Genomic DNA, 20,574 nt, shown 5'->3' with positions numbered 1-20,574 from the left:
TTTGAGCTTATGAAAATTGCTAGTGTGCATGGATGTATTCAGTTTAAAGTACAAAGACAAACAAATGTAACATCAGTTCTATTCAATGATTGGTCCCAGCTTCCTTGTCAGAGAGGTTGAGGGTGTATGACCCAGGGAGAAAATCGGAAAACACAAATGTTTGGTTCATTTCTGAGACACTGGCCAAAATATTCTAAAGAGGTGCAGCAAATAGCTTGTTGCCAATGTCTAATGGCTATTTTTGAAAATGTCAATGGGTTCCATTGCTAGGTATTGTCCCTTTCACCACCTAACCACTCTGCTGTGGACTCAGCAAGCACAGGTCACAAAGTAAATGAGCACAATGTAGATCTCTGGGCCCTCTCTGCAAAAGGAAGATGGTTACAACTGCTTCTCCTGCAAGCACAGTTCCTACACCACTGCAACTGGGCCTCAAGCTGGGGCCCACTCCTTTAGAGTGTTTTAAAATGTAATATATTGCAGATTACTAGCCCTTGATGTGGTGGTTGCTCTTATTCCAAGTTTCTTTTGCTTCAGCTTTACCTGGTAATCCTGCAAAAAAAACAAAAAAAAAAAACACTTTCTGTCCATTGATGGTTACATCACTCCACTGTATCTATGGAGGGAATGTTGTTGTCCTAGGCTGCTCTCTAGATGTGGACTCCAAACATATCCATATCTTTTCATCTCCGAGGCAATTGATAGTTTGGAGAAGATGGCTAGAAAGGAAGATATTCTTTGGTGCAGCTCACAGGAAGTGATGAGGATACTACATTTCTGTTAAAATCAACTGTATTTGCTGAAAATTTTCCTATCCTGAAAAAAAGAAAACGATGGCAGCCACCACATCTAAGGACTGTAACATGCAATCTATTGCTTTTTTATTTTTGGTTTTAGTTATCCTTTAAAGAAAAAAAAAAAGTGTTTTAGGCTGGATTCACACCTATGCAGTTTTAGTGCTTTTTGCATTTTGCAGATTTGCACTACAGAACGTGTTCCACAGGAACCCATGTTAAATGGACTGTAGTGCAAATCTGCAAAATGCAAAAAGCTCTAAAACTGCATAGGTGTGAAACCAGCCTTAATCTCCCAGGCACTATGCAAGTTATATGCTAATGATCAAGTGCGGCTCTTCTGCTTGATTCCGAGCATGCGTGGAACGTTGGAATTGTGTACACATGATCGCAATTTCCAACAATGGATTTTGCTGTCGGAAAATTTGAGAACCAGGTTTTCAAATTTTATGCGATGGAAAATTCCGATGGAGCCACGCGGTCGGAATTTCCGACAAAAAGCTCCCATTGAACATTTTCAGTTGGAAAATCCAACAGTGTGTACGGGGCATTAGGCATTTATAGCTGGATTAGAAAAGGAAAAACAGGAAAAAAAAAACTCCACCAAAGGCATGTTTTCTAGAGGAGCATTTCGGCAGAAAAAACATACAGTGGATATAAAATGTCTACATCCTGTTAAAATGTCAGGTTTCTGTGATGTAAAAAAATGAGACATAGGGGTTTATTTACGAAAGGCAAATCCACTTTGCACTGCAAGGGCATCCTGAAGTGCAGTCGCTGCAAATCTGATGGGAACATGCAAGGAAAATTAAAACACATAATTTTAGCTTACACATGATTGGATGATAAAATCAGCAGAGCTTCCCCTCATTTCAGATCTACAGCGGTTCATTTACAAGTACACTTTCAGTGTAAAGATAAATCATTTCAGAACTTTTTCCACCTTTAATGTGACCTATAAACTGTACAACTCAGTTGAAAAACAAACTGAAATCTTTTAGGTGGAGGGAAGTAAAAATAAAAAAATAAAATAATATGGTTGCATAAGTGTGCACACTCTTAAACTAATACTTTTTGAAGCACCTTTTAATTTTATTACAGCACGCAGTCTTTTTGGGTATGAGTCTATCAGTATGGAACATCTTGACTTGGCAATATGTGCCCACTCTTCTTTGCAAAAACTCTCCAAATATGTCAGATTGTGAGGGCATCTCCTGTGCATAGCTCTCTTGAGATCACCCCACAGATTTTCAATTGGATTTAGGTCTGGGCTCTGGCTGGGCCATTCCAAAACTTTAATCTTTTTCTGGTGAAGCCATTCCATTGTCATGCTGAAAGATGAAGTTCCTCTTCATGTTCATCTTTCTAGCAGAAGCCTGAAAGTTTTGTAACAATATTGACTGGTATTTGAAACTGTTCATAATTCCCTCTACCTTGAATAAGGCCCCTGTTCCTGCTGAATAAAAACAGCCACAAAGAATGATGCTGCCACCACCATGCTTCACTGAGAGTATGGTGTTCTTTTGGTGATATGAAGTGTTGTTTTTGCGCCAAATATATCTTTTGGAATTATGGCCAAAAAGTTCAACCCTGGTTTCATCATACCATAACAAATGTTCCCACATGCTTTTGGGAGACTTCAGATTGTTTTTGCAAAATTTTGCCAGGCTTGGATGTTTTTCTTCATAAGAAAAGGCTTCCGTCTTGCCACTCTTGCCGTCATATGACGTCCACCCAGAACGAGAGCCGCACTGCCCCGCCGTCATTCAACAGTGGGCGGGCGGCAAGTGGTTAATGTTTCTGTAGGCCACTTGGCAGCCTCCCTGACCAGTTTTTTCACCAATTTTGGAGGGACGTCCAGTTCTTGGTAATGTCACTGTTGTGCGTGCCATATTTTCTCCACTTGATGATGACTGTCTTCACTGTGTTCCATGCTATATATAATGCCTTGGAAATTCCATGGTAACTCTGGAGGAGTTGCAGAGATCCACAGCTCAGGTGAGAGAATCTGTCCACAGGAAACTATTAGTCGTGCACTCCAAAAATCTGGCCTTTATGGAAGAGTGGAAAGAAGAAAGCCATTGTTGAAAAAAAAGCCATAAGAAGTCCAGTTTGCAGTTTGCGGCAAGCCATGAGGGAGACACAGCAAACATGTGGAAGAAGGTGCTCTTGTCAGATGAGACAAATATTGAACTTTCTGGCCTAAAAGCAAAACGCTATATATGGTGGAAAACTAAAGCCCCGTACACACGAGCGGACTTTTCAACATCCAAAGTCCGACGGACTGATTCCGTCAGACTATTCGATCGTGTGTGGGCTGCAACGGACTTTTGACTCGCCAAAGTCCGAAGGACTTTAGAATATGGAACATGCTTCCATAACTCCGCCGGACCCGGTCTCTTCGAAAAATTTGCTCGTGTGTATGCTATTCCGATGGACTAAAACCGACGCTAGGGCAGCTATTGGCTACTGGCTATGAACTTCCTTATTCGAATCCAGTCGTACGTCATCACGTTCGAATCCGTCAGAGTTTAGTGTGATTGTGTGTGGCCAAGTCCGCTCAGCCGAAAAGTCCGTCAGAACTCTGTCGGAACTCCGGCAGAACTCCGTCGGAACTCCTTCGGAAGTCTGTCGGACATAAGTCCTCTCGTGTGTACGGGGCTTAACACTGCACATCACCCTGAACACACCATTCCCACCGTGAAACATGGTGGTGGCAGCATCATGTTGTGGGGAAGAAAACCTGTTAGAGTCTGCAAAAGACTTGAGACTAGGGAAGAGGTTCACCTTCCAGCAGGACAACAATCCTAAACATACAGCCAGAGCTACAATGGAATTTTTTAGATCAAAGCATATTCATGTGTTAGAATGGGCCAGTCAAAGTCCAGACCTAAATCCAATTGAGAATCTGTGGCAAGGTGTGAAAATTGCTGTTCACAGACACTCTCCATCCAATCTGACAGAGCTTGAGCTATTTTTCAAAGGTGAATGGGCTAAAACTCCACTCTCTAGATGTACAAAGCTGGTAAAGACATCCCCAAAAAGACTTGCAGCTGTAATTGCAGTGAAAGGTGGTTCTACAAAAAATTCTACACTTTTCACATATTTATTTGTAAAAATTTTGAAAACCATTTATAATTTTTCTTCCACTTCACAATTATGTGCCACTTGGTATTGATCTATCACATAAAATCCCAATAAAATACATTTATGTTTTTGGTAGGAACATGACAAAATGTGGAAAAGGGTATGAATATTTTTTCAAGGCACTGTATGCTCAAACACTATACTAAGATAAACACATGTGCAGCTATTAGAGCATCTTTATGCTGCACTTTTCTGCCAGCAATTGTGATATTCAAAGCGGCTTTTTCAGATGCCCTATGTGCATGATGCCAAGAAACACATTACTAGCTATAGTGATGAGGAGCTTTAAAAATGCTGGAAATATTTGTCTCTTCAGCGACTTAAGCAATATATTGTTTGATATCCCATTTTTAGCATGCAGTACGGTAAGTGATGTTGCAGCTTGATGCAAAAATGCTCTGTGGCTCCAATTCTAAGTGCTCAGACTGACTATTAATCTAACAGGTTACTCTTTGTCCACTCATTACTCTGGTAGCTTTTCATAAAATAATAAATCTACATATCACTAGCACCGACCCACGGGTTCATTCAGAGTTATCCTAAATAGCGATCCCTGGAGTATTGACCTCTAACCACAAAGGTGAAGCTGAGCCTAATGTCTGCTGTGAGAGTTGCAGACATGGCACATAATATTCACATATAAAATAAATAAGCCGATAAGAAAAAAGGGGTTGCAGTTTTTTTTTTAATGCTGCACAATTCAATTGCATATGTTTTAGAACATGCAATTAAAAAATAAAAAAATAGAAAAATTCCTGCATATTTATATGTACCAGCTGCACTTGATGTACATTCACAATATTGTCACTACAAGGACGGTTATTGACCTAAATCTAGCTGTCGGAACGATAAAGTCACCTATCACAACACAGGCTAGGTCTCAGGCTGCCTGAATTTTAACAGTTGTACCATTACCTACCATCTTTTAGAGGACAAAAGAAAACCCGCAAGATAACTGCACAGGGGTGTCAATGCAATTACTGCATAATCACATTTTCCGTAATGCTTGACTGATAGCTAATAATGAATGCATACTAAAGTCTAGGGCTGTCCATATATGCAATGATTATCATGAATATCAATGATTTTAGATCTAAAAAAACAATTTCACAGGCAGTAATCAATGCAGAAACATGTAAGTGAGTTGACAACTAAGAACAATGATAAAGGGATGCAATCATTGTCTTATTAATTTAGAGCTTCTTATGAATAGCTCTAGTGTTTCCTGTGCAGGGTCTTAGCTGAGGCCCTGTATACATCCAATTAGAAAAAGAAAACATACTCTTTGCAAAGTCCTAAAGCCAAAGCTGGCTTTAATTAGGACACATCACCATAGAGAATAATAAACCCAGTAGAGGGAACAGCCCAAGAAACATAAATCTTTCCGCCTACTCTCCTGTAGCAGATGGGATGTGATGTTTTAACGTACCGAGGCAGCTTGAGCCACATGACCCAGACTGGTGACCATTCTCTGCTCTCAAAGCTATTCTGGACCGAGTCCACCGACAGGGAGTTGTTGCTTAAGTCTTCCTCTGGCTCGTATTCTTTTGTTTCCAAGGCTCTCAGAACCACACATGAGGAGGAAGGATTTTTTAACAACGACACAGCTTCACTACGGCTGACTCCAGTTAGATCTATGCCATTGACGTTTAATAAAATATCCCCTAAAGATCAAAAAAGATAAAGAAAGTTTACATCAGTCACAGATCAATAACTCTTTGATATATGTGGTCAGACAATTGGCAGTAGTTTGAAGAATTATATTACAGATCTCCCAACTGGGCAGCATATCACATATACCTCTGCACTACCTTATTTAGTAAGGTATTGTAAAGACAAATACTATAAATTCACAGAAACCAAAAATTATTTCTGATTGACTGCTCTGGGTTGCATCATTGCCCTAGGCATTGATTTTCTGAATAATTAACAAAAATAAGGAAGGGGAAAGGTTTGAGACTTTAAATGAGGTATACGCATGATAATGTGTGCCTCCACCCCTAATTCAAATGAATAATAGAAAGGAGGTTGGGACTTTGTATGAGGCAAGTGGCAGCTAAACAGCTAAGACATAATATATATAGTGACTAAATGACTTTATTCACATAAAATAGGGTATAGAATCACACTCAGTATGCATTACATTAAAAGTCACTACATAATGTAAAGGTTGAAAGAAGTACAGTTCATAGACATATGAAAATGACATATAAAAACATATTCAGATAGTTCATGTATATACAACCTTAAAACCAAAATGGTGGTACATTCCAGTTAACAATGTATGGAGTGTATACTCCATTTAAGAGAATAGCAAATAATAAGGGGGTTGGTAATTACAAAAATAACTAAAACAAGGTTGCAACCTATCTAGGCGTTTTGTGTAAAGACACTTCATCAGGAATGGATGTATCCGTTAGTCTGTAAAAAACAAAAAAATATAGATACTGGTAATTTCTGGTAAGAACTCCAGTATCAGAAAAGGCAATGGAAATTGTTACAGTCTCGTTACTTACATGGCACTGGAAAAACAGGGGTATGTAAAACTGCAACCAGGGGGAACACTGGAATGAATCATCTGGTCCAGGAGCTGAGGAAGCCACACCACACACAGGGTGAACACCCAAACACACTCCCCAGGAAGTTAGGTTCGCCATATGGTGTGTGTGGTAACACTAGGTAAGGCTCCAAGGGAGTCTGTGAAAAGAAAGGGGGGTATGCTATACAGAGCTTGCATATAATAATAATAGTGTGAACCAAGTGAAGACCAAATCCAGTGAGGAGATTTAAGTAAAAGTAGTAATAAAGAACAAGATTGTACAATAGGAACCAAAGGACCATACCCAAGTGAATGAGGCTAAGGTACAGGGTATGCAAGACAGTCATATGGATATGAACACCAGAATACGCAAAGAAATGAAAAATTATGCACAGCAAAAAAGGCAATCCAAATGTAGCAAGGTGATTACCTTGTGGATAGATGTATCAGGCGACAGATTATGCAAAATGTGAAACGTGACCAAGGGTGCAGGTAAAAGCATAAACAGTAGGGTGTGCTTGGGGCTTCCAGCCCACCCATGGGTAACCTCCAGCATCACGCTAGGCATGATAGAGGAGGAGAGGTGTCCACTGTCCGTGATGGCGCCAAGAAGCCCCCCTATGAATCAGTCAAAATGTGGAAAGACGCACGTGTTGTGACATCAGAGTGACGCCTGACGTGAAGTGTCGGGCGTGGTGCAGAGAGCAGACCTGCCCCCCCGGGGAGGCAGGTGGGGAAGGCGCAAGGTGCGCATTGCAGCTCCCGGGCAACAGGCGGCCAAGCGGCCCCACAATTGCAATGTATATACAGCTGCAAGTCTTAGCTGTCAGATCAAAAAGAATGGATAAATAGTAACTATGGTATGCAAGTCTGCATGCCCTGTGCGTGCAGACAGAATCGTCCAACACGCAGGACATGCAAGTACACAGAGGTGGCGGAAAGAACTGTACATAGTTGGGCCAGATGCCTCCATCTCTGATAATTAACAAAAAGAAGGAAGGGAAAAGGTTTGGGACTTTAAATAAGGTATACATATGATAATATGTGCCTTCATCCCTAATTCCAATGAATAATAGAAAGGAAGTTGGGACTTTGTATGAGGCAAGTGGCAGCTAAACAACACTATATATATATATATATATATATATATATATATATATATATATATATAGTGACTAAATTGCTTTATTCACATAAAAGAGGGTATAGAATCACACTCAGTGTACAGTAAAAGCCACTACATAATGTAAATGTTGAGTTTATAGACATATGAAAATGACATAAAAACATATTCAGATAGTTCATGTATACAAAACCTTGAAACCAAAATGGCGGTACATTCCAACAATGTATGGAGTGTGTACTCAGTGTAAGAGAATAGCAAATAAGGGGGTTGATGATTAAAATAAATGAATAACTAAAACGAGGTTGCATCCTATCTACACGTTTTGTTTAAAGACACTTCATCAGGAATGGAAGCATCTGTTAGACTGTAAAACAAATAAATATAGATACCGGCAAATTCTAGTAAGAACCCCAGTATCAGGAAAGGCAATGGAAATTGTTACAGTCTCATTACTTACATGGGACTGGAAAAACAGGGGTATGTAATACTGAAACCGGGGGGGGAACTGGAATGAGTCATCTGGTCCAGGAGCTGAAGAAGCCCCACTACACACATGGCGAATGCCCAAACACAATCCCCAGAAAGTTAGGTTCTCCATATGGTATTGTATGGTGATAACACAAGGGAAGGCTCCAAGGGAGTCTGTGAAAAGAAAGGGGGTATGCTATACAGAGCTTGCACATAATAGTGATGGTGTGAACCAAGTGAATACCAAATCCAGTGAGGAGATTTAAGTAAAAGGAGTAAAAAAATAATGAAATTGTACAATAGGAACCAAAGGACCATACCCAAGTGAATGGGGCTAAGGTACATGGTTTGTAAGACAGTCATATGGATTTGAACACCAGAATACTGTCTTAAGGTTGTATATACATGAACTATCTGAATATGTTTTTATATGTCATTTTCATATGTCTATGAACTGTACTTCTTTCAACATTTACATGATGTAGTCGCTTTTAATGTACTGCATAATGAGTGCGATTCTATACACTCTTTTATGTGAATAAAGTCATTTAGTCACTATATATACAGTATCTCACAAAAGTGAGTACACCCCTCACATTTTTGTAAATATTTTATTATATCTTTTCATGTGACAACACTGAAGAAATTACACTTTGCTACAATGTAAAGTAGTGAGTGTACAACTTGTATAACAGTGTAAATTTGCTGTCCCCTCAAAATATGTGAAAAATGTGTATTTGCCCTGAGCCTGTGCTCATCACAGCTTAAATATGTGGTGTGAACAAGCATAGGGCATGCCCGGTGATCCCAACTTCACCAGTCTCCCAACTCGCCTAGTGAACAGCAATGCGGTTTCCAATTCCATATGACTTAAAAGGCCATGTAAATCAAGAGCTTGTTGATAGTAGAATTATATTTCCAGTTTTATATTTGTCAAGCAGTACAGAACCCAAAGTGGAACCTTTTTTTAGTTTTGGATTAAGGCAGTATGGGCTAAAGTCACTGGCAGTTATATGTATAGCTGTCTAGACCTATGCCATGGGGATTTCCCTTAGTTCCTGTTGCAGCCACCACACAGGAAGCAAGGGGGATATCAATGTGGGCAGCAATAAACACCTGACAGAGGTTCTAACCCATGCCTACAGTAGTAAAATGAGGGCAAATCTCCCTACTGCAACCTAGTAAGAAATATTCCTCTCATCCTGACAAATTACACAGAACAATGCATACATTTATTCAGAAAGGCATAATAGAAAGGAAGTTGGGACAGCTAAACAAGACAAAATATACCGTATCTCACAAAAGTGAGTACACCCCTCACATTTTTGTAAATATTTTATTATATCTTTTCATGTGACAACACTAAATAAATGACACTTTGCTACAATGTAAAGTAGTGAGTGTACAGCTTGTATAACAGTGTAAATGTGCTGTCCCCTCAAAATGACTCAACACACAGCTATTAATGTCTAAACCGCTGGCAACAAAAGTGAGTGCAACCTTAAGTATATAAGCAACCCCTAAGCAACCCCAACTATCAACTTGTCCCCCCACGCCAAGGTCCTAGGTGTAATCGTGGACTCTGAATTAACCTTTAGCCCTCACATCCTATTGCTGCCTCAGCCTCTGCAACATCTCCAAGATACACCCCTTCTTAACCATTCACACCACAAAGCTTCTAATCCACTTCCTGGTCATCTCTTGCCTCAATTACTCCAACTGCCTCCTCATTGGCTTACCTCTAAATATCCCCACTTCAGTCCATGAACTCTGCTGCCAGGATCATCCACCTTACAAATTGCTCAGCTCAGTGCTATACCCCACTGCCAATCCCTCTATTGGCTACCCCAACAAATTAAATTCAAGAAACAAACAATAACTTACAAAGCCATTCACAACCTGGCCCCCAGCTACATCGCTAACCTAGTCTCCAAATACCAACCTAATCATTCTCTTCGATCCTCCCAAGACCTCCTGATCTCTAACTCCCTTGTCACCTCATCCCATGTTCGCCTTCAGGACTTCTCCAGAGCCTCTGCCATCCTCTAGAATGCTCTACCCCAACCTGTCTGACTTTCTCCTACTTTGTCCAACTTCAGACGATCCCTGAAAACTTATCTCTTCAGAGAAGCCTATCTGGCCCCCATCTAACAACTGTACACTTATTTTCTTCATCAGCACATGCCCCACAGATATTACCTCTTGTATCTCTTGACCTTCCTTCTTAGATTGTAATCTCTAATGAGCAGGGCCCTCTGATTCCTACTGCATTAAAGTGTATTGTATTTGTACTGTCTACCCTCAAATTGTAAAGCGCTGTGTAAATGGTTGGCACTATATAAATCCTTTATAATAATAATGATAATAAAATGGGGTGTCCAAATTGAATCAAGACCAACAGGGAACAACTTCCTACTTCTGTACAAAAAGATCCCAGGCAGTTTTCTCTCCTTTCATCACACAGCCCTTAGTGGATTTTAGAGTGCAAAAGTCCATTACAGACTAAGCCCTTGTACACACGGTCGGAGATTCCGACAACCAAATCCGATCGGATTTTCCGACAACTTTGTCCGACCGTGTGTATGCAACAGTTTCAGACAAAATCCGTCGGACAAAATCCGTCAGACAAAATCCAACGGATTTTGTCCGACGGATTTTGTCCGAAACTGTTGCATACACACGGTCGGACAAAGAAGTCCGAAAATCTGACGTGATGACGTTATTTCGTTACGACGGGACTACGTTCAGGCTAGTAGCCAATAGCTTTGGTGTAGGAATTTGATCTGAGCTCACTGCCTGGGGACTGGCCAAGTTCCCCCTATGTATGCAGATCAACCCTCCTAGGCTCCGTCCACTAATTTCTAGAAGTTTCTCCAAAGTTCCAGAATCAGGGAGAGGCACCAGAGACCCGCCTGTATAAGTCATCCAGCCTGACCTGCAGTAAACCCTGACGCAGATTTCAGACTCACGCTTACCATGAGTCAAATAAATTTGCCTGTACTTAAACACTAGCACATTAGAGGGTGCTACACATTTTTGGTGTGTTTTTATGTGCATTGTGGTCTGAACGAGCTCTAAAGTATGTTTAGCCTCAGTTTTCTTCCCAACATAAGTCAGCTCCTTCATTCCTTTGTACCTTCCTTTCTCCATCCCCTCTCTCTGTCTCCCCATCTCCTTTCTCTCTGTATACTATATAACACAGATATATATTCTCTACTACAGTCCAAAAATATGTCATTGTTAATTGTGACTCTCCAAAATTGGCCTTAGCGTCTGTGTGAGCTCATCAGCTCAGTCTCTGGTGTGAATGTTCCATGTCACTGTGGAACAGAGAAATAAGTAAAATAATACTGACATATAATCATGCCTATTCAGTAAGCCAGTGGATAGAGAAATATTATTTAAATTGCTTAGTTAGGTGTCCATACATTAATGTGTGTTAAAAAGTATAGACACATTAAATAGGTCAAGGAATAAAATATGAAATAGTTCTGTTTGTGTTTAATGAATGCCTCTACATTTTATTGTAAGACCATTTTCTGTTTGAACTGTGCAGTTTTGTAAATCCCTAGTAGGTGTCAGTACATATGTGCCTCTCAATTTTAGCACAGCAGGCAATAAACAGCGTTTACTACAGCAACATTCTACTGAGACTAAAAACAGCACAGCCGTCCTCCCCTCTACTAGAGGTCAGTCCAATGCAAAAAAACAGCTTCAAAGTAGTTACTGCAGAGCATCAATGACCCTTCCAGTAACATGCCACAAAGTGATGATACATCTTGTTTAACAAGGTTTACAGGAAAGTGGGAGACTGCGTTTGGGACTGGGGCTGTCTTGGGAAATATGGAATGTGCACACAATACCGATAAGGGCTAAGTGAGTGACTCAAAGCCCACTCACTCGTACTTTGTCCATATTTTTGTCCTCCTTTCCTGATTTAACACAGCAGCCAGAGCCAGGAGAAGAACAGCTAGGAAGCTGCCAAGATACAGAAAACTGTATGACTCGCTTCTCGTGAGTTTGTTGCAACTCTCAAACATCTACATTATGGATTCCGAAATGTACCAGTTGCTTATTTATAGCTGAAGTGTATTATAGTTTTCTGTAACAAAACAAAAGAAAACTGATTCTAGAGAAAAACGTAAATATTAATAAAGTGCACCTAAACCCAAAAAACAATAATGTAATATCTTGCAGCTTACCAATCCTTAGATGATTTGTATATATTCATTTCCTTTTTTTGGGATTTTTGTTGCCTTTATTTTCACCTGTGATCTGGCCTTTAACACACTCACTCTTTTACTGTATTTATGGAGGAGCAACATAACCACCCTTGGTTAGCAACATTGTAGAGGGCAATGGTAGACTAGTAGATTTAGATGAACTTTTTCATAACGGACTAATAAATTAAGGCCTAACTTCAACTAGCACATTTAAGCATTTGCAGCAACAATAGGTTTTTCCTTTTGGTATAAAGGCTTTGAATAAATAAAAGATGACCATTGTAAGCACTAGTGTTGGGTGAATGGTTCGGCCCAAACATGAGTTCGGGCAAACATTGGCTGTTTGCACCATCTGGGAAACACCCGAATTTGCATGGTGTTCGGCGGGTGTTTGCCCCCCCCCCCCCCCTGCCGAACACTCTACAATGCAATGCATTCTGTACCCTGTTTGGGCCGATCTTTGCCCAATCAGGGTGCAGTACAAGCTGGTTGTTAAGGAGCGGGGTCCGGAAGCGTTCTTAACAACCCATGAGTCATCAGCTGTCAATGGGCTTCCTCGCTGACAGCTGAATAATAATTAAAATAAATATTTACTGGTAATAATAGTAAAAAAAAGAAAAAAATGAATTTTAAGGGAAACCCCATGCCAAAATTAAAGGGTCCCCCTCAAAATCCATACTGGACCCTTATCTGAGCAGGCAGCCTGGCAGGTCAGGAATAGGGAGGGGGGTATGGTTCCTCCTGAACCATACCAGGCCACATGCCTTCAATATGGGGGGGTGCTTTGGGGCTCTCATCCAATCATGTGCAAGCTAAAATGCTGTTTTGTTATTTTCTTTGCATATAGCCCTTGGATCTACAGTGACTTTACTTCAAAGTGCACTTGCAGTGCAAAGTGGATTTGCCTTTAGTAAATAACCCCCATTGTGTATAAAGATAACTCTACTGCAGAAACAAAAAATGGGTGTGCTCTAGTGTGTGTAATTCCGTTTTTGATGTTTGCTCATTTTAACGATCCTTCCCCAGCTGGACATACTCACTTTTCTTTTACGTCAGCCATTAGGAGTGAAAAAAATACCCAGTCCTAGTGTAAAAAAAAGCATGTGACTCACAACTAAAATGACTTGCACTTTTAACATTTCTTCTTTACTTGCTCCTAGTGGCTTCAACCAGAACTTTACCCATAATAACTTTATAAAAAATAATATTCTTTAGACTCCTTTTACACTGACAGTGCTGGCCGTTCGCGTTAAAGCAGCTAGTGGGGCGCTTTTAACCCCCAAAAAAGGGTTTAAAACTCCAGTTTTGCAGCGCTTTCAAATTGCTTTTCAGGCACTTTGAAAGCGCTGTCCATTTATTCCAATGGGCAGGGCATTTTGGGAGTGCTAAGTACAGCGCTCCCAAACCACCCCATAAGATGCTGCTTGCAGGACTTTTCGGAAATGTCCCGCAAGCACACCTCCTGAGTGTGAAAAGTCACACTTGAATAAATGCAAGGCGGTTTTCAGGTGCTTAGCAGAGGCTATTTTCTGCGCTAAAGGGGTCTGAACAAGGAACATTAATAATTATGCTACCATAATTACTGTGTGCTGTAAATTGCCTCCAGTATTACTCCTGTTTTTGCTGGTGGCTGACATTTTGCTGAATCCCAGAGCACCTGAGCAGCAATAAATCTTTAGGCTGTCAACAGATCAGTCTCTACATTTTCAGCACAGTTACAAAATATAGAGAGCAACTGAGCCTGTGCAGAGACAGCGCGTTACTGGATTTTAAACAGTTTAGGCACTTATTTCTAATATTTTACATAGCTATACCTGCACAAGGAGCCAGCCTGAAGTTATTTAGTAGGACTTAATTTTCTAAAGTTCAATTTTAAAGAGTTAAGAGCCACTGGGGAAGGGTGTGTACTGTATACACAAATAACAGGTTGAATTTAAAGATTAACTCATAAAAAGAAATAGAAAAAATATAGCAAAAAATAAATAAAAAATTAATTGCTGCATATGCCATATTGTAATATAATATTATTAAAAATGAGCTTTCCTTTTCAAATTGTAGCTGCTGTAATTTTCTATAAAGTCAAAGCAATATGGCTCCTGGAGGTGTTGGTGTACGGAACACCCCTAGAAATGTAATTTCCTGCTTATGTGAAGAGCTCTGCACTAAGATACAAGTCAGATTTTAGGCATCCTCTGCAACAAAAATGTAATTCTTGATGAGATTCTCCCTAAAGGTTATTCACTTCTAAAGGGATGCAGACAATGCAAATATTCTCATCAGAACTATGAAATTGCACCAGCTGATTAAAATGAATTAGTACTCCTATTCAAAATAAGTATCCAAATACACAAAGTGGAACAAACAACTATTTCTTCAGGGCAGAAACAGGTAGAAATCTGTAAAAAAAATATTGGTTGAAATCCCTGCAATGTACATTGATCACCCAGGAGGGACTGTTTTTTGTTTTTTAACAAAAATGGAGTTACTCTTTAAGGGATACACTCTGATACTTTACTATGTTTGAACAGACTTCAGGTTTAATTTAAATGTAGTTTCTTTAGGGGTAAACCATTATGCAGCAGCAAGTGTACCTCTCAGCTGCTGGGTCACATAGTAGAATTATAATTACATCCTTTGTCTGTGTGCTTTACAATAGGACAGTAATTACCACAGTGATTTGGGAAAGGAACTCCAACTGACATAGCTTACTTCTGGAAGTCGAGAGATATGCACATATAGCATAAATACCACCCTATTTGTACTTTGGAGCCCTACTGCTTCTAAGTTCCTGCTCCTCTGTGAGAGTATTATCAGAAAATCACTGAATATGCCTGAAGTCTACTTACAGTAAGCTGTAAAGATGAACAAAACTGAGTTTTTTGCGTTGCAGAAATTCTGATGCAAATTGGGACATTTTGGCAAAATGTTGGTATTTTCTATGAAATGCATTAAATTGCTTCTAATGCCGTGTACACGCGACCAGACTTTCCGGCAGACGGAATGAGTCCGTTGGACAATGCGACCATGTGTGGGTCCCACTTTCGTGGACTTCCGAACGAACGGACTTGGCCACACACAATCACACCAAAGTCAGACAGATTCAACCATGATGACGTAGTAAAGGGACTAGTATAAGTTCATAGCCAGAAGCCAATAGCTGCCCTAGCGTTGGGTTTCATCCGTCGGACTAGCATACAGACTTTTCGACCGGACTTGTGTCGGTCGGAAAGATTTGATACATGTTCTAAATCTAAAGTCCATCTGATTTTTCGACAGCAAAGGTCCGATGAAGCCCACACATGGTCGCATTGTCCAACGGACTCATTCCGTCGGACCTTTGCTGTCGAAAAGTCTGGCCATGTGTACATGGCATAAAAGTTACACAAGCTCCATTCAAATATCCTGAGCCCAATATTGTACCAAAAAAGTCCCTCAGCTGCAAAACAAATAGGGCATATAGTAAAAAGCTTTTCAGTTTTTTGCCTGTAATTTGCAAAAAAAAAAAAAAAAAAAAAAAAAAGAAAAAGATTATAGTATAACACGAAAATCAATTAAACATTTTTATAAGAAGCATCAGGATTTTTTGACAGATTTCACCTGTTTTTACTCTTGCATCTTTCCCAATAACTCCATCAGGATCTACACTTGTAACAAAAATAGGCAGGTCCCATTCCCAGTTTGACACACCACCAGCCACTGTCATTCCCAGGGACTCTGTATGGTCCTTCACAATGTTCACAACCTTTTCCACACACAGGACCGTCCGATTAGCATTCTGTGCAAAAACAAGACATACTGGTATAAACGAGTGTATTAGGGCACCCACAATGTAAAAATAAAAGGTAAATAACCTTAAATTATAAAAGCTCAGAAACAGGAGTCATGTGAGATGCATATATTCAAATGTTACATACATGTATAAAGTTGTTACAATAAGTAAAATAAATAGTAAAAAGTAAAACGGTCAGACACATCCACGTTTATACCAACATTTATCACATAAATTATAGACACAATTGCCTAGCAAATCAGGTTGCGACTCATTCAGCAAAATCTCTGACAGGTTTACAGACCTGTGCATCTGTCTTCCTGGGCAGCCACGTGTGACAGTTCAAAAACTGATTTATTACTCAAGACAAGGCAGGTTTGCACTCTACACAGGTACCTATTTGGGAAGTGGCCAGGGTCAGGTTTCATTCAGACACATGTAAGAATTTAGAGCAATTAAAATAGGGAATTTAGGAATCACTGCTTGTGTTTACCATTGCTTTTCCTTGTGGCAGGATTGATAAATGCCCCCCTTAGCCCTTGTACACACGGTCGGAGATTCCGACGGAATGTGTCCTATCGGACCGTTTTGTCGGATAATCCGACTGTGTGTGGTCTCCATCGGACTGTTTCCGTCGGAGTATCCAACGGACCAAGTTTTCCAACTTGTCCGTAAAATTTTCCGACAAAATGCTCCGAACAGACATACTCCGATCATGTGTAGCCTACTCCAACGGACAAAGTGCCACGCATGCTCAGATCAAATTCCTAGACCAAAGCTATTGGCTACTAGCCTGAACGTAGTCCCGTCGTAACGAAATAACGTCATCACGTTATGTATGATCGGATTTTCCGACAACTTTGTCCGACCGTGTGTATGCAACAGTTTCGGACAAAATCCGTCGGACAAAATCCAATGGATTTGGTTGTCAGAATGTCCGACCGTGTGTACAAGGGCTTACACTTGACAAATCCAGATTGACAAATTATATATGTAAGTGTGCATCTGTATTTCCAACATTTGAGCAGAAAAAGCTCAGTGACATTACAGTTGGCCACTTCAGAGTCAGTACTGCTGCCTCTCTCTCACAGCAAGCACTTTACTTTGATCCTTTCCTTTTACTCTTAAAACGGAAAGGATCAGGTCCCAAATACACATTTTTTTCAACAAATTGCAGAATCTCCATCTATGACAATGAGCACCAATGACACCTAAAGAAACACATTATTGACCAGTATGGAGGAAGGGGTACAACCTGATTACAGCAAATGAATATGTAGAGGAAACCTTGTAAACAAAGGGCCAGTTTACTGTTCTTTAGCCTTTGATGGGGCTGGACTGTGGCTAGCGGGGGTAGAAAATACCCTGGTGCTAGTAGGAGCAAACAAAGTCCCATCATTGGTTTTAGAAAGTGGGATAGTGCCTCATTGTTGTTTTCAGTATGAATAACAGTTGCCCCATCAAGGTGCCAGTGAAAGGAATGGTGCCCCATTATTTGTGTCAGTTGGAGGAATAGTCCTCCAACGCTCGGATAAAGGCAAGCACCATTTTATTAAGAAGTTTTACCACTCAAACTCTATGTGCTATTATCCTATGAAATTGGACATACAAAATATAATTTAATTAACAAAGAATATTTTAACTAATGGTATAATAGCACCAAAAATGAATTACTGCTGCACTATTATCTTTAGATGAGTCTCCAGAGTGGAATCATCATACAGTCCACTAAACTGGAGAAAGGGTATGTTTAGTAGCAGTTATGTTTTATCAACAGCAAGGAGAAGGTAATAGCTGCATAAAAATATATAGGATTCCCTGAAGGATAAAATGTAAATCAACTAATGTGCAGTAAAAAATAATATCAATAATATACTTGAAATCAACTGAATTTTTTAAAATTCATATTATTAATTATATATTATGTAAAACAGTTATATATTTGTTCAAAATAACATATTTATTGTTTTCCTTGTGCTGACTTGGCTTAGAATATTGTAATAATGTGCAAATAATTTAGATAAGATAGCTTTTTTTTCTGATCGTGTAAAAAATTTGTAGCGAATAACTTTATTATTATTATTCATTTATATAGCGCCAACAGTTTGTGCGCCAACAGTTTGTGCAGCGCTTTACAATCTAAAGGGAGACAATACAGTTACAATACAATAAAATACAAGATTGTTAGCAGGGCCCTGCTAATAAGAGTGTACAATCTAATAATACAACTATCAATCCCTCCCTCATGCCAGGCTGCTAGGTGTAATCCTGGACTCTGACTTGTCCTTTCAGCCCCAAATCCAATCGGTGTCCAAATCTTGCAGACTTTACCTCTGTAACATCTCCAAAATATGCCCATTTTAACCACTGAAACCACTAAGTAACTTCCCTTGTTATCTCTTGCCTTGACTATTGTAACTCTCTCCTCATTGGCTTACCTCTCCGCAAGCTATGCCCTCTTCAGCCCATCATGAATGCTGCTGCCAGACCCATCCACCTTACCAACCAGTGTTCGACACCCCTCTCTGCCAATCCCTCTACTGGCTTCCCCTTGCCCAATGAATAAAACTCAAAACACTAACAATAACATACAAAGCCATTCACAACTCTTCCCCGAGCTACATTACATTACATTACATCCTCTCCACTCCTCCCATGACCTCCTGCTCTCTAGCTCCCTTGTCTCCTCCTCCTATGCTCGTCTCCAGGACATCCCCAGAGCTTCTCCCATCCTCTGGAACTCACTACCCCAATCTGTCTGGTTATCTCCTACGCTGGTCACTTTTAGACAATCCCTGAAAACTCATCTCTTCAGGGAGGCCTATCCTGCCTTCGGCTAACAACCATATCTTCCACTTCAGCAGCACAGTGGTGTAGTGGGTAGCACTCTCACCTAGCAGTAAAAAGGGTTGCTGGTTCAAATCCCAACCATGACACTACCTGCCTGGAGTTTGCATGTTTCCTCTGGGTACTCCGGTTTCCTCCCACACTCCAAAGACGTGTTGGTAGGTTAATTGGCTTCTGTTCAAAATTGGCCCTAGTATATAAATGTGAGTTGTATTGTGGGCTCCTTGTGGGTAGGGACCGGTGTGGGTGTACGATGTATGTGTGGAGTGCTGCATGAATTGGCGGTGCTATGTGGGTACCTTAAATAAATAGGGATAATTGTAGGCATGCACCCACACTTGCTCAGGATGGACTGGTGTCTTTATTCAACCTTACTAACTATGTATGTAACTTCCCTCACAGTTATTACCATTTTGTTTCACAAGCCCCTCTCTAATAGATTGTAAGCTCCTTGGAGCAGGGCCCTCCTAACACTCTTGTATTAAATTGTGGTGTTTCTGTCTCATCTCTCTTTATATTGTAAAGCACTGCACAAACTGCTGGCGCTATTTAAATCCTGTATAATAATAATGATGGGAGAGGGAGAGGGAAAAGCACTTTTTTTTCCTTTAGCAGAGTAACAAAATGTAAAGGCATCAATCTAGTGGGCCATAGTTTTTCCTTAAAGGTTATTTTGTGGGTCAGGGTTACAAGGGTAAGGGCCGGTTCACACAGGGGGCGACACGAGGCGACACGACTTGCCGTGCCGCGATCTGACAAGTCGCCCCCGTTCTGTACAATGGAACCGTTCTGAGAGGAGCGACTCGAGTCGCTCCGACTCAGAAAAAAGGTTCCTGTACTACTTTTGGGCGACCTCGGGACGACTTGCATTGACTTCTATACAGAAGTCATTTGCAAGTCGCCGCTGAGGTCGCGGCAGGTCGCGGCGAGGCAAGTCGGTGTCGCCTCGCATCGCCCTCTGTGTGAACCGACCCTAACACGTTTGTTTTATATAGCCAATTAAATTCCAGGATAAAGTAAATACAAATTAGTTTATTAACAACAACAACAAAAGAAAAAAAGATGACCACATTACACAACAAGACTGCTTTTCCTGATTTGCAAATCTACTTTATTATGATGCAAAAAGCTCGCTAAAAAATTGAAAACACAAAAAAAAGACATTTCCTTTAAAATATAAACCATACTTAGTATTATTATTTTATGGTTTATCTCCATGTTTTAAACCCTCTGCCTTTCCATAATGACCCTTTCAAGGCACGACAAACAACACAATTTTTTTGTTTATTGTAAGATAAACATTTACATCGGAAAAACACAATGTGAAAGTTGTAACACGTGTCACACACACACATGTCACAGCTGCGTGTGAGCTGGAAGCAGAAGGAGAGGGAGACACTCCCTGCAGCTGCTTGACAGGCAGCACAACATGTGAGGATGGAAGTGAATGCAGCACATCACTCGGTCTCTCTTCTATTTATCTTGTACATTTCAAGGATTTGGATAAAGACCCAAAAGAGAAAAGACTTCATACAGATTTTGACCCATTTCTGTCAAATTCAATATAATGAGTTTTTAACAACGCATTCGATTTTGGAAATAGTCATTATTTCAGTTCATTAGTTGCTCAACGTATCTCCCTGCGAGGGACTATCATTTTA

At 40.3% G+C, this 20,574-nt stretch overlaps 1 protein-coding gene across 4 annotated transcripts in view; it reads right to left on the bottom strand.

Annotated features, from left to right (window-relative positions):
- Positions 1–20,574, bottom strand: part of LNX1 (ligand of numb-protein X 1) — a 293,661-nt gene that overhangs the window by 46,654 nt on the left and 226,433 nt on the right. For all 4 annotated transcript variants that reach the window (XM_077477486.1, XM_077477487.1, XM_077477488.1 and 1 more), the window contains 2 exons: positions 15,895–16,072; positions 5,371–5,605 (listed from right to left, as the gene is read on the bottom strand). In XM_077477486.1, coding sequence (XP_077333612.1) covers positions 5,371–5,605; positions 15,895–16,072 — 413 coding nt within the window. The remainder of the gene's footprint in view (positions 1–5,370; positions 5,606–15,894; positions 16,073–20,574) is intronic.

The sequence above is a fragment of the Lithobates pipiens genome, unplaced genomic scaffold, assembly GCF_037356315.1.
Source record: "Lithobates pipiens isolate NorthernLeopardFrog02 unplaced genomic scaffold, aLitPip1_a1.2 Scaffold_13, whole genome shotgun sequence".
In the NCBI taxonomy this organism is placed as follows: Eukaryota; Metazoa; Chordata; class Amphibia; order Anura; family Ranidae; genus Lithobates; species Lithobates pipiens.
Note: the sequence above shows the minus strand (reverse complement) of the source record. Positions and strands in the feature narration are given on the sequence as shown.